General features: G+C 28.8%; 2 protein-coding genes across 2 annotated transcripts; both read left to right on the forward strand.

Annotated features, from left to right (window-relative positions):
- The first annotated feature begins 998 nt into the window (after nucleotides 1-998).
- Nucleotides 999-1475, forward strand: LOC131597327 (uncharacterized). Its single transcript, XM_058870031.1, has one exon. It carries the CDS (start codon nucleotides 999-1001, stop codon nucleotides 1473-1475), a length of 477 nt encoding a protein of 158 aa, XP_058726014.1.
- Nucleotides 1476-3624: 2149 nt separating this feature from the next.
- On the forward strand, nucleotides 3625-4056 carry LOC131597328 (uncharacterized). The gene has a single exon (XM_058870032.1). The coding sequence runs from the start codon at nucleotides 3625-3627 to the stop codon at nucleotides 4054-4056; it is 432 nt and encodes a 143-aa protein (XP_058726015.1).
- Nucleotides 4057-15819: the final 11763 nt, after the last annotated feature.

Below are 15819 nucleotides of genomic sequence, written 5' to 3' on the forward strand. Positions count from 1 at the left end.
ATTATTATTATTATTATTATTTAATAAAGAATATAAGTTTGAATAGATTAAAATGTTAAATATAATATATATAAAGTCGTGAATGAATATGGATGGTGAGTTGGTTCTTCTTATTTTTTTCCTTCCTAAATGAACATGGATGATACGCATTACTAATATTATATATGAATTATGATTGAATTGTTTTGAGACAATTGCAATGCTATATAAAATATCATCACTTATGCATTTGGTTTACTGATATAACCCACGAGTTGGCTGTCTGGTTTGGGAAGCCATGCATCCTTTTAATTTTTTTATGTTGAAATTATGTCAAGGGCTAATATATATGATTGTTTAATATTTCTTATAATAAATCCAAAGAATATTAGTGAAAATTAAGATAAGGTATAAATGTATTTTAGTTTTAGAAATTAATTCAATTCAATTTGTCATAATTTTAAATTATAGTTATTTGACATTTTAAATGATTCTATCGAGACTAGAAATCACCAAAGTGACCTTTCTTTTATGGATTTGATCATGAGAAATGTTGAATGTTAGTGTGCATATGTTTCTATGTGAGTATTAGCTTGCCCAAAGGAAAATTGATATTTGACATGATTATATACACACACTTGTAATGATAAACATGTGATAATTTTAAGACTTCACATGTGAATGATAAATCAATCCAAAGAGAGTTTTATTATTTGACATGTTTTATTATCAATGTTGGATTGTTATAACAAGAGTAACAGTTGCAGTTAATATTATTGTCCAAAGACTTGATATTGATGGTGCACTAGATATCTTGAGATGGGTTATGACATTATTTGAACATATAGTATTTGAATTTATTTATGATTTATTTCAAACTGTCAATTCTAGTTTTTTAATGGTGACACATTTTAAGGACTGGAAAGAAAACATTTTTATTGTTTTTGGCTGCAAGGATCTTGACCTTGCATTACTGATGAATCAACCCCTTTTCCTATAGACTTCAGTACCTTTAATGAATGGAAAATTATGACAAGTGGGATCACTCCAATTGCATGAGTCATATGATCATAAACCACAGCATTCCAGAGGCATTTAGGGGTACTATATGTGAAGAAATAACAAGTGCCAACGATTTCCTTCCTGAAATTGAAAAGCGCTTTGCTGAAAGCGATAAAGTGGAAACAAGCACACTTCTTCAAAGCTTGATTTCTATAAAGTATAAAGGCAAAGGAAACATAAGAAAGTATATTATAGAAATGTCTAATATTGCTTCCAACAAACTTAAGGCACAAAAGCTTGAGTTATCAGATGACTTACTCGTGCATTTGGTGTTAATACATCTTCTCGCACAATTTGGTCAATTGAAGATAAACTACAATTGGCAAAAGGAGAGAGAGAGTACAAAGTGGACAAATCTTTATAGAAAATTTAAGGACAAACTCCATGATGGTGGACCCTATGACAATGGGGCTTCCATGCAAGGCCTTTCATGAGTACGCTGCTCACATGGGTGTTATACAATTAAATGATTTTTTTTCTTTAGTGGGAGTTAGTCATTGTTGTTATTTATGTTCCATGTTTTGATAGTATATATACATACTCATATATTTTATTACGTTCTGATCAGAAATAAAGTTTGGTTAATCAGTTCATTGCACTTTGTATGATAATATTGATTTCATTAAGGTAAGGAGGATAAGTTTAAAATTGGTATGTATTGATCTCTTTCATGTGATTTTCATGCTACATATTTCATGATTAATCTATGTCATTTAGTTGTTTTTATATTTGTGATCTTTAATGGGTTAAATTATGACTGATATAATGAAAACTGCTTTGGTCCTAAATATTGATATAATTAATGGACGAGATAAGGATATGTCCAAAGTTTATAATTGAAATTTTTGAGCTCACAAAGTCTAACACATTTATAAGGATAGATATATGACCTGTGGGAGATTGTTAGAATTTTTTGGGTCATATATGTACTAAATTAATGTGCTAGGACCTTTATTTAATTAGCCAAAATAAAGTGATCTATTTAATGTAAGGTTTATGGCTAAGGATATAATTGTTATGAAAAATATTGTGTAGATACTTAAAGTATTATTTCTATTTTTGTGATGGGTAAAATTGAAATAAGAAACCTTAAATAATCACGATCCTTCATGGAAGGGCATGAGATTCTAAAATTGAATAAACCCGACTCTTAATGAAAGGGCATGTGATTCTTATAAATAAGGAGTTATGGTCCCCAATTGTAGACAACAAGAAAATATCATGGAATATTTATTCTCTTTATCCCATTGTAAGAGGAACTAAGGAATTAAGGAATCTACAATTAGAAAGTCAATACTCTATCAAAATCATCATCTTCTCATTAATATTTTATGAATCCTAAAGGTGCGCATCTGCTTTCTATTTCATCTTGAATTCGAGTATGGATGCATAAAGTCTTGATTAATTAAGAAAATTCCCAACAAGTGGTAGCAGAGCCACCCATACTTGATTCATGTGTGAATTTTGATAATTATTGGTATTAGAGTTTCAAATTTTAATTATTTTGAATTACTATAATTCATCACACACTTTTGATTTTATTATTATTATTATTATTATTTAATAATGAATATAAGTTTGAAATGATTAAATTGTTAAATATAATATATATAAAGTCGTGAATGAATATGGATGGTGAATTGGTTCTTCTTATTTTTTTCCTTCCTAAATGAACATGGATGATACACATTACTAATATTATATATGAATTATGATTGAATTGTTTTGAGACAATTGCAATGCTATATAAAATATCATCACTTATGCATTTGGTTTACTGATATAACCCACGAGTTGGCTGTCTGGTTTGGGAAGCCATGCGTCCTTTTAATTTTTTTATGTTCAAATTATGTCCAGGGCTAATATATCTGATTGTTTAATATTTCTTATAATAAATCCAAAGAATATTAGTGAAAATTAAGATAAGGTATAAATGTATTTTAGTTTTAGAAATTAATTCAATTCAATTTGTCATAATTTTAAATTATAGTTATTTGACATTTTAAATGATTCTACCGAAACTAGAAATCACCAAAGTGACCTTTCTTTTATGGATTTGATCATGAGAAATGTTGAATGTTAGTGTGCATATGTTTCTATGTGAGTATTAGCTTGCCCAAAGGAAAATTGATATTTGACATGATTATATACACACACTTGTAATGATAAACATGTGATAATTTTAAGACTTCACATGTGAATGATAAATCAATCCAAAGAGAGTTTTATTATTTGACATGTTTTATTATCAATGTTGGATTGTTATAACAAGAGTATCACTTGCAGTTAATATTATTGTCCAAAGACTTGATATTGATGGTGCACTAGATATCTTGAGATGGGTTATGACATTATTTGAACATATAGTATTTGAATTTATTTATGATTTATTTCAAACTGTCAATTCTAGTTTTTTAATGGTGACACATTTTAAGGACTGGAAAGAAAACATTTTTATTGTTTTTGGCTGCATGGATCTTGACCTTGCATTACTGATGAATCAACCCCTTTTCCTATAGACTTCAGTACCTTTAATGAAAGGAAAATTATGACAAGTGGGATCACTCCAATTGCATGAGTCATATGATCATAAACCACGGCATTCCAGAGGCATTTAGGGGTACTATATGTGAAGAAATAACAAGTGCCAACGATTTCCTTCCAGAAATTGAAAAGCGCTTTGCTGAAAGCGATAAAGTGGAAACAAGCACACTTCTTCAAAGCTTGATTTCTATAAAGTATAAAGGCAAAGGAAACATAAGAAAGTATATTATGGAAATGTCTAATATTGCTTCCAACAAACTTAAGGCACAAAAGCTTGAGTTGTCAGATGACTTACTCGTGCATTTGGTGTTAATACATCTTCTCGCACAATTTGGTCAATTGAAGATAAACTACAATTGGCAAAAGGAGAGAGAGAGTACAAAGTGGACAAATCTTTATAGAAAATTTAAGGACAAACTCCATGATGGCGGACCCTATGACAATGGGGCTTCCATGCAAGGCCTTTCATGAGCACGCTGCTCACATGGGTGTTATACAATTAAATGATTTTTTTTTCTTTAGTGGGAGTTAGTCATTGTTGTTATTTATGTTCCATGTTTTGATAGTATATATACATACTCATATATTTTATTACGTTCTGATCAGAAATAAAGTTTGGTTATTCAGTTCATTGCACTTTGTATGATAATATTGATTTCATTAAGGTAAGGAGGACAAGTTTAAAATTGGTATGTATTGATCACTTTCATGTGATTTTCATGCTACATATTTCATGATTAATCTATGTCATTTAGTTGTTTTTATATTTGTGATCTTTAATGGGTTAAATTATGACTGATATAATGAAAACCGCTTTGGTCCTAAATATTGATATAATTAATGGACGAGATAAGGATATGTCCAAAGTTTATAATTGAAATTTTTGAGCTCACAAAGTCTAACACATTTATAAGGATAGATATATGACCAGTGGGAGATTGTTAGAATTTTTTGGGTCATATATGTAATAAATTAATGTGCTAGGACCTTTATTTAATTAGCCAAAATAAAGTGATCTATTTAATGTAAGTTTTATGGCTAAGGATATAATTGTTATGAAAAATATTGTGTAGATACCAAAAGTCTTATTTCTATTTTTGTGATGGGTAAAATTGAAATAAGAAACCTTAAATAATCACGATCCTTCATGGAAGGGCATGAGATTCTAAAATTGAATAAACACGACTCTTAATGAAAGGGCATGTGATTCTTATAAATAAGGAGTTATGGTCCCCAATTGTAGACAACAAGAAAATATCATGGAATATTTATTCTCTTTATCCCATTGTAAGAGGAACTAAGGAATTAAGGAATCTACAATTAGAAAGTCAATACTCTATCAAAATCATCATCTTCTCATTAATATTTTATGAATCCTAAAGGTGCGCATCTGCTTTCTATTTCATCTTGAATTCGAGTATGGATGCATAAAGTCTTGATTAATTAAGAAAATTCCCAACAAGTGGTAGCAGAGCCACCCATACTTGATTCATGTGTGAATTTTGATAATTATTGGTATTAGAGTTTCAAATTTTAATTATTTTGAATTACTATAATTCATCACACACTTTTGATTTTATTATTATTATTATTTATTATAATAATGAATATAAGTTTGAAATGATTAAATTGTTAAATATAATATATATAAAGTCGTGAATGAATATGGATGGTGCGTTGGTTCTTCTTATTTTTTTCCTTCCTAAATGAACATGGATGATACGCATTACTAATATTATATATGAATTATGATTGAATTGTTTTGAGACAATTGCAATGCTATATAAAATATCATCACTTATGCATTTGGTTTACTGATATAACCCACGAGTTGGCTGTCTGGTTTGGGAAGCCATGCGTCCTTTTAATTTTTTTATGTTCAAATTGTGTCCAGGGCTAATATATCTGATTGTTTAATATTTCTTATAATAAATCCAAAGAATATTAGTGAAAATTAAGATAAGGTATAAATGTATTTTAGTTTTAGAAATTAATTCAATTCAATTTGTCATAATTTTAAATTATAGTTATTTGACATTTTAAATGATTCTACCGAGACTAGAAATCACCAAAGTGACCTTTCTTTTATGGATTTGATCATGAGAAATGTTGAATGTTAGTGTGCATATGTTTCTATGTGAGTATTAGCTTGCCCAAAGGAAAATTGATATTTGACATGATTATATACACACACTTGTAATGATAAACATGTGATAATTTTAAGACTTCACATGTGAATGATAAATCAATCCAAAGAGGGTTTTATTATTTGACATGTTTTATTATCAATGTTGGATTGTTATAACAAGAGTATCACTTGCAGTTAATATTATTGTCCAAAGACTTGATATTGATGGTGCACTAGATATCTTGAGATGGGTTATGACATTATTTGAACATATAGTATTTGAATTTATTTATGATTTATTTCAAACTGTCAATTCTAGTTTTTTAATGGTGACACATTTTAAGGACTAGAAAGAAAACATTTTTATTGTTTTTGGCTGCATGGATCTTGACCTTGCATTACTGATGAATCAACCCCTTTTCCTATAGACTTCCGTACCTTTAATGAAAGGAAAATTATGACAAGTGGGATCACTCCAATTGCATGAGTCACATGATCATAAAGCACGACATTCCAGAGGCATTTAGGGGTACTATATGTGAAGAAATAACAAGTGCCAACGATTTCCTTCCAGAAATTGAAAAGCGCTTTGCTGAAAGCGATAAAGTGGAAACAAGCACACTTCTTCAAAGCTTGATTTCTATAAAATATAAAGGCAAAGGAAACATAAGAAAGTATATTATGGAAATGTCTAATATTGCTTCCAACAAACTTAAGGCACAAAAGCTTGAGTTGTCAGATGACTTACTCGTGCATTTGGTGTTAATACATCTTCTCGCACAATTTGGTCAATTTAAGATAAACTACAATTGGCAAAAGGAGAGAGAGAGTACAAAGTGGACAAATCTTTAAAGAAAATTTAAGGACAAACTCCATGATGGCGGACCCTATGACAATGGGGCTTCCATGCAAGGCCTTTCATGAGCACGCTGCTCACATGGGTGTTATACAATTAAATGATTTTTTTTTGTTTAGTGGGAGTTAGTCATTGTTGTTATATATATTCTATGTTTTGATAGTATATATACATACTCATATATTTTATTACGTTCTGATCAGAAATAAAGTTTGGTTATTCAGTTCATTGCACTTTGTATGATAATATTGATTTCATTAAGGTAAGGAGGACAAGTTTAAAATTGGTATGTATTGATCACTTTCATGTGATTTTCATGCTACATATTTCATGATTAATTTATGTCATTTAGTTGTTTTTATATTTGTGATCTTTAATGGGTTAAATTATGACTGATATAATGAAAACCGCTTTGGTCCTATATATTGATATAATTAATGGACGAGATAAGGATATGTCCAAAGTTTATAATTGAAATTTTTGAGCTCACAAAGTCTAACACATTTATAAGGATAGATATATGACCAGTGGGAGATTGTTAGAATTTTTTGGGTCATATATGTAATAAATTAATGTGCTAGGACCTTTATTTAATTAGCCAAAATAAAGTGATCTATTTAATGTAAGTTTTATGGCTAAGGATATAATTGTTATGAAAAATATTGTGTAGATACCAAAAGTCTTATTTCTATTTTTGTGATGGGTAAAATTGAAATAAGAAACCTTAAATAATCACGATCCTTCATGGAAGGGCATGAGATTCTAAAATTGAATAAACACGACTCTTAATGAAAGGGCATGTGATTCTTATAAATAAGGAGTTATGGTCCCCAATTGTAGACAACAAGAAAATATCATGGAATATTTATTCTCTTTATCCCATTGTAAGAGGAACTAAGGAATTAAGGAATCTACAATTAGAAAGTCAATACTCTATCAAAATCATCATCTTCTCATTAATATTTTATGAATCCTAAAGGTGCGCATCTGCTTTCTATTTCATCTTGAATTCGAGTATGGATGCATAAAGTCTTGATTAATTAAGAAAATTCCCAACAAGTGGTAGCAGAGCCACCCATACTTGATTCATGTGTGAATTTTGATAATTATTGGTATTAGAGTTTCAAATTTTAATTATTTTGAATTACTATAATTCATCACACACTTTTGATTTTATTATTATTATTATTATTATTATTATTATTATTTAATAATGAATATAAGTTTGAATTGAATAAATTGTTAAATATAATATATATAAAGTCGTGAATGAATATGGATGGTGCGTTGGTTCTTCTTATTTTTTTCCTTCCTAAATGAACATGGATGATACGCATTACTAATATTATATATGAATTATGATTGAATTGTTTTGAGACAATTGCAATGCTATATAAAATATCATCACTTATGCATTTGGTTTACTGATATAACCCACGAGTTGGCTGTCTGGTTTGGGAAGCCATGCGTCCTTTTAATTTTTTTATGTTCAAATTGTGTCCAGGGCTTATATATCTGATTGTTTAATATTTCTTATAATAAATCCAAAGAATATTAGTGAAAATTAAGATAAGGTATAAATGTATTTTAGTTTTAGAAATTAATTCAATTCAATTTGTCATAATTTTAAATTATAGTTATTTGACATTTTAAATGATTCTACCGAGACTAGAAATCACCAAAGTGACCTTTCTTTTATGGATTTGATCATGAGAAATGTTGAATGTTAGTGTGCATATGTTTCTATGTGAGTATTAGCTTGCCCAAAGGAAAATTGATATTTGACATGATTATATACACACACTTGTAATGATAAACATGTGATAATTTTAAGACTTCACATGTGAATGATAAATCAATCCAAAGAGGGTTTTATTATTTGACATGTTTTATTATCAATGTTGGATTGTTATAACAAGAGTATCACTTGCAGTTAATATTATTGTCCAAAGACTTGATATTGATGGTGCACTAGATATCTTGAATGGGTTATGACATTATTTGAACATATAGTATTTGAATTTATTTATGATTTATTTCAAACTGTCAATTCTAGTTTTTTAATGGTGACACATTTTAAGGACTTTTTTATTGTTTTTGGCTGCATGGATCTTGACCTTGCATTACTGATGAATCAACCCCTTTTCCTATAGACTTCAACCTTTAATGAAAGGAAAATTATGACAAGTGGGATCACTCCAATTGCATGAGTCATATGATCATAAAGCACGATTCCAGAGGCATTTAGGGGTACTATATGTGAAGAAATAACAAGTGCCAACATTTCCTTCCAGAAATTGAAAAGCGCTTTGCTGAAAGCGATAAAGTGGAAACAAGCACACTTCTTCAAAGCTTGATTTCTATAATTATAAAGGCAAAGGAAACATAAGAAAGTATATTATGGAAATGTCTAATATTGCTTCCAACAAACTTAAGGCACAAAAGCTTGAGTTGTCAGATGACTTACTCGTGCATTTGGTGTTAATACATCTTCTCGCACAATTTGGTCAATTTAAGATAAACTACAATTGGCAAAAGGAGAGAGAGAGTACAAAGTGGACAAATCTTTATAGAAAATTTAAGGACAAACTCCATGATAGCGGACCCTATGACAATGGGGCTTCCATGCAAGGCCTTTCATGAGCACGCTGCTCACATGGGTGTTATACAATTAAATGATTTTTTTTTGTTTAGTGGGAGTTAGTCATTGTTGTTATTTATGTTCTATGTTTTGATAGTATATATACATACTCATATATTTTATTACGTTCTGATCAGAAATAAAGTTTGGTTATTCAGTTCATTGCACTTTGTATGATAATATTGATTTCATTAAGGTAAGGAGGACAAGTTTAAAATTGGTATGTATTGATCACTTTCATGTGATTTTCATGCTACATATTTCATGATTAATCTATGTCATTTAGTTGTTTTTATATTTGTGATCTTTAATGGGTTAAATTATGACTGATATAATGAAAACCGCTTTGGTCCTATATATTGATATAATTAATGGACGAGATAAGGATATGTCCAAAGTTTATAATTGAAATTTTTGAGCTCACAAAGTCTAACACATTTATAAGGATACATATATGACCAGTGGGAGATTGTTAGAATTTTTTGGGTCATATATGTAATAAATTAATGTGCTAGGACCTTTATTTAATTAGCCAAAATAAAGTGATCTATTTAATGTAAGTTTTATGGCTAAGGATATAATTGTTATGAAAAATATTGTGTAGATACCAAAAGTCTTATTTCTATTTTTGTGATGGGTAAAATTGAAATAAGAAACCTTAAATAATCACGATCCTTCATGGAAGGGCATGAGATTCTAAAATTGAATAAACACGACTCTTAATGAAAGGGCATGTGATTCTTATAAATAAGGAGTTATGGTCCCCAATTGTAGACAACAAGAAAATATCATGGAATATTTATTCTCTTTATCCCATTGTAAGAGGAACTAAGGAATTAAGGAATCTACAATTAGAAAGTCAATACTCTATCAAAATCATCATCTTCTCATTAATATTTTATGAATCCTAAAGGTGCGCATCCGCTTTCTATTTCATCTTGAATTCGAGTATGGATGCATAAAGTCTTGATTAATTAAGAAAATTCCCAACAAGTGGTAGCAGAGCCACCCATACTTGATTCATGTGTGAATTTTGATAATTATTGGTATTAGAGTTTCAAATTTTAATTATTTTGAATTACTATAATTCATCACACACTTTTGATTTTATTATTATTATTATTATTATTATTATCATTATTATAATGAATATAAGTTTGAATTGAATAAATTGTTAAATATAATATATATAAAGTCGTGAATGAATATGGATGGTGCGTTGGTTCTTCTTATTTTTTTCCTTCCTAAATGAACATGGATGATACGCATTACTAATATTATATATGAATTATGATTGAATTGTTTTGAGACAATTGCAATGCTATATAAAATATCATCACTTATGCATTTGGTTTACTGATATAACCCACGAGTTGGCTGTCTGGTTTGGGAAGCCATGCGTCCTTTTGATTTTTTTATGTTCAAATTGTGTCCAGGGTTTATATATCTGATTGTTTAATATTTCTTATAATAAATCCAAAGAATATTAGTGAAAATTAAGATAAGGTATAAATGTATTTCAGTTTTAGAAATTAATTCAATTCAATTTGTCATAATTTTAAATTATAGTTATTTGACATTTTAAATGATTCTACTGAGACTAGAAATCACCAAAGTGACCTTTCTTTTATGGATTTGATCATGAGAAATGTTGAATGTTAGTGTGCATATGTTTCTATGTGAGTATTAGCTTGCCCAAAGGAAAATTGATATTTGACATGATTATATACACACACTTGTAATGATAAACATGTGATAATTTTAAGACTTCACATGTGAATGATAAATCAATCCAAAGAGGGTTTTATTATTTGACATGTTTTATTATCAATGTTGGATTGTTATAACAAGCGATAAAGTGGAAACAAGCACACATATCTTCAAAGCTTGATTTTTTATTGTTTTTGGCTATAAATTACTGATATAAAGGCAAAGGAAACATAAGAAAGTATATTATGGAAATGTCTAATATTGCTTCCAACAAACTTAAGGCACAAAAGCTTGAGTTGTTGTCAGATGACTTACTCGTGCATTTGGTGTTAATACATCTTCTCGCACAATTTGGTCAATTTAAGATAAACTACAATTGGCAAAAGGAGAGAGAGAGTACAAAGTGGACAAATCTTTATAGAAAATTTAAGGACAAACTCCATGATAGCGGACCCTATGACAATGGGGCTTCCATGCAAGGCCTTTCATGAGCACGCTGCTCACATGGGTGTTATACAATTAAATGATTTTTTTTTTGTTTAGTGGGAGTTAGTCATTGTTGTTATTTATGTTCTATGTTTTGATAGTATATATACATACTCATATATTTTATTACGTTCTGATCATAAATAAAGTTTGGTTATTCAGTTCATTGCACTTTGTATGATAATATTGATTTCATTAAGGTAAGGAGGACAAGTTTAAAATTGGTATGTATTGATCTCTTTCATGTGATTTTCATGCTACATATTTCATGATTAATCTATGTCATTTAGTTGTTTTTATATTTGTGATCTTTAATGGGTTAAATTATGACTGATATAATGAAAACCGCTTTGGTCCTATATATTGATATAATTAATGGACGAGATAAGGATATGTCCAAAGTTTATAATTGAAATTTTTGAGCTCACAAAGTCTAACACATTTATAAGGATACATATATGACCAGTGGGAGATTGTTAGAATTTTTTGGGTCATATATGTAATAAATTAATGTGCTAGGACCTTTATTTAATTAGCCAAAATAAAGTGATCTATTTAATGTAAGTTTTATGGCTAAGGATATAATTGTTATGAAAAATATTGTGTAGATACCAAAAGTCTTATTTCTATTTTTGTGATGGGTAAAATTGAAATAAGAAACCTTAAATAATCACGATCCTTCATGGAAGGGCATGAGATTCTAAAATTGAATAAACACGACTCTTAATGAAAGGGCATGTGATTCTTATAAATAAGGAGTTATGGTCCCCAATTGTAGACAACAAGAAAATATCATGGAATATTTATTCTCTTTATCCCATTGTAAGAGGAACTAAGGAATTAAGGAATCTACAATTAGAAAGTCAATACTCTATCAAAATCATCATCTTCTCATTAATATTTTATGAATCCTAAAGGTGCGCATCCGCTTTCTATTTCATCTTGAATTCGAGTATGGATGCATAAAGTCTTGATTAATTAAGAAAATTCCCAACAAGTGGTAGCAGAGCCACCCATACTTGATTCATGTGTGAATTTTGATAATTATTGGTATTAGAGTTTCAAATTTTAATTATTTTGAATTACTATAATTCATCACACACTTTTGATTTTATTATTATTATTATTATTATTATTATCATTATTATTATTATTATTATTATTTAATAACGAATATAAGTTTGAATTGAATAAATTGTTAAATATAATATATATAAAGTCGTGAATGAATATGGATGGTGCGTTGGTTCTTCTTATTTTTTTCCTTCCTAAATGAACATGGATGATACGCATTACTAATATTATATATGAATTATGATTGAATTGTTTTGAGACAATTGCAATGCTATATAAAGTATCATCACTTATGCATTTGGTTTACTGATATAACCCACGAGTTGGCTGTCTGGTTTGGGAAGCCATGCGTCCTTTTAATTTTTTTATGTTCAAATTGTGTCCAGGGTTTATATATCTGATTGTTTAATATTTCTTATAATAAATCCAAAGAATATTAGTGAAAATTAAGATAAGGTATAAATGTATTTTAGTTTTAGAAATTAATTCAATTCAATTTGTCATAATTTTAAATTATAGTTATTTGACATTTTAAATGATTCTACTGAGACTAGAAATCACCAAAGTGACCTTTCTTTTATGGATTTGATCATGAGAAATGTTGAATGTTAGTGTGCATATGTTTCTATGTGAGTATTAGCTTGCCCAAAGGAAAATTGATATTTGACATGATTATATACACACACTTGTAATGATAAACATGTGATAATTTTAAGACTTCACATGTGAATGATAAATCAATCCAAAGAGGGTTTTATTATTTGACATGTTTTATTATCAATGTTGGATTGTTATAACAAGGAGTATCGATAAAGTGGAAACAAGCACACATATAGTATTTGAATTTATTTATGATTTATTTCAAACTCTTCAAAGCTTGATTTCTATAAAGTATAAAGGCAAAGGAAACATAAGAAAGTATATTATGGAAATGTCTAATATTGCTTCCAACAAACTTAAGGCACAAAAGCTTGAGTTGTCAGATGACTTACTCGTGCATTTGGTGTTAATACATCTTCTCGCACAATTTGGTCAATTTAAGATAAACTACAATTGGCAAAAGGAGAGAGAGAGTACAAAGTGGACAAATCTTTATAGAAAATTTAAGGACAAACTCCATGATGGCGGACCCTATGACAATGGGGCTTCCATGCAAGGCCTTTCATGAGCACGCTGCTCACATGGGTGTTATACAATTAAATGATTTTTTTTTGTTTAGTGGGAGTTAGTCATTGTTGTTATTTATGTTCTATGTTTTGATAGTATATATACATACTCATATATTTTATTACGTTCTGATCAGAAATAAAGTTTGGTTATTCAGTTCATTGCACTTTGTATGATAATATTGATTTCATTAAGGTAAGGAGGACAAGTTTAAAATTGGTATGTATTGATCACTTTCATGTGATTTTCATGCTACATATTTCATGATTAATTTATGTCATTTAGTTGTTTTTATATTTGTGATCTTTAATGGGTTAAATTATGACTGATATAATGAAAACCGCTTTGGTCCTATATATTGATATAATTAATGGACGAGATAAGGATATGTCCAAAGTTTATAATTGAAATTTTTGAGCTCACAAAGTCTAACACATTTATAAGGATAGATATATGACCAGTGGGAGATTGTTAGAATTTTTTGGGTCATATATGTAATAAATTAATGTGCTAGGACCTTTATTTAATTAGCCAAAATAAAGTGATCTATTTAATGTAAGTTTTATGGCTAAGGATATAATTGTTATGAAAAATATTGTGTAGATACCAAAAGTCTTATTTCTATTTTTGTGATGGGTAAAATTGAAATAAGAAACCTTAAATAATCACGATCCTTCATGGAAGGGCATGAGATTCTAAAATTGAATAAACACGACTCTTAATGAAAGGGCATGTGATTCTTATAAATAAGGAGTTATGGTCCCCAATTGTAGACAACAAGAAAATATCATGGAATATTTATTCTCTTTATCCCATTGTAAGAGGAACTAAGGAATTAAGGAATCTACAATTAGAAAGTCAATACTCTATCAAAATCATCATCTTCTCATTAATATTTTATGAATCCTAAAGGTGCGCATCCGCTTTCTATTTCATCTTGAATTCGAGTATGGATGCATAAAGTCTTGATTAATTAAGAAAATTCCCAACAAGTGGTAGCAGAGCCACCCATACTTGATTCATGTGTGAATTTTGATAATTATTGGTATTAGAGTTTCAAATTTTAATTATTTTGAGTTACTATAATTCATCACACACTTTTGATTTTATTATTATTATTATTATTATTATTATTATTATTATTATATTATTATTATTATTTAATAACGAATATAAGTTTGAATTGAATAAATTGTTAAATATAATATATATAAAGTCGTGAATGAATATGGATGGTGCGTTGGTTCTTCTTATTTTTTTCCTTCCTAAATGAACATGGATGATACGCATTACTAATATTATATATGAATTATGATTGAATTGTTTTGAGACAATTGCAATGCTATATAAAGTATCATCACTTATGCATTTGGTTTACTGATATAACCCACGAGTTGGCTGTCTGGTTTGGGAAGCCATGCGTCCTTTTAATTTTTTTATGTTCAAATTGTGTCCAGGGTTTATATATCTGATTGTTTAATATTTCTTATAATAAATCCAAAGAATATTAGTGAAAATTAAGATAAGGTATAAATGTATTTTAGTTTTAGAAATTAATTCAATTCAATTTGTCATAATTTTAAATTATAGTTATTTGACATTTTAAATGATTCTACCGAGACTAGAAATCACCAAAGTGACCTTTCTTTTATGGATTTGATCATGAGAAATGTTGAATGTTAGTGTGCATATGTTTCTATGTGAGTATTAGCTTGCCCAAAGGAAAATTGATATTTGACATGATTATATACACACACTTGTAATGATAAACATGTGATAATTTTAAGACTTCACATGTGAATGATAAATCAATCCAAAGAGGGTTTTATTATTTGACATGTTTTATTATCAATGTTGGATTGTTATAACAAGAGTATCACTTGCAGTTAATATTATTGTCCAAAGACTTGATATTGATGGTGCACTAGATATCTTGAGATGGGTTATGACATTATTTGAACATATAGTATTTGAATTTATTTATGATTTATTTCAAACTGTCAATTCTAGTTTTTTAATGGTGACACATTTTAAGGACTGGAAAGAAAACATTTTTATTGTTTTTGGCTGCATGGATCTTGACCTTGCATTACTGATGAATCAACCCCTTTTCCTATAGACTTCAGTACCTTTAATGAAAGGAAAATTATGACAAGTGGGATCACTCCAATT

Source organism: Vicia villosa, linkage group LG4, assembly GCF_029867415.1.
Source record: "Vicia villosa cultivar HV-30 ecotype Madison, WI linkage group LG4, Vvil1.0, whole genome shotgun sequence".
NCBI lineage: Eukaryota > Viridiplantae > Streptophyta > Magnoliopsida > Fabales > Fabaceae > Vicia > Vicia villosa.

Bases quoted from the DNA above. Each gene is read 5' to 3' on its own strand.
- LOC131597328 (XM_058870032.1), top strand. From the start codon at position 3,625: ATGATCATAAACCACGGCATTCCAGAGGCATTTAGGGGTACTATATGT.
- LOC131597327 (XM_058870031.1), top strand. From the start codon at position 999: ATGGAAAATTATGACAAGTGGGATCACTCCAATTGCATGAGTCATATG.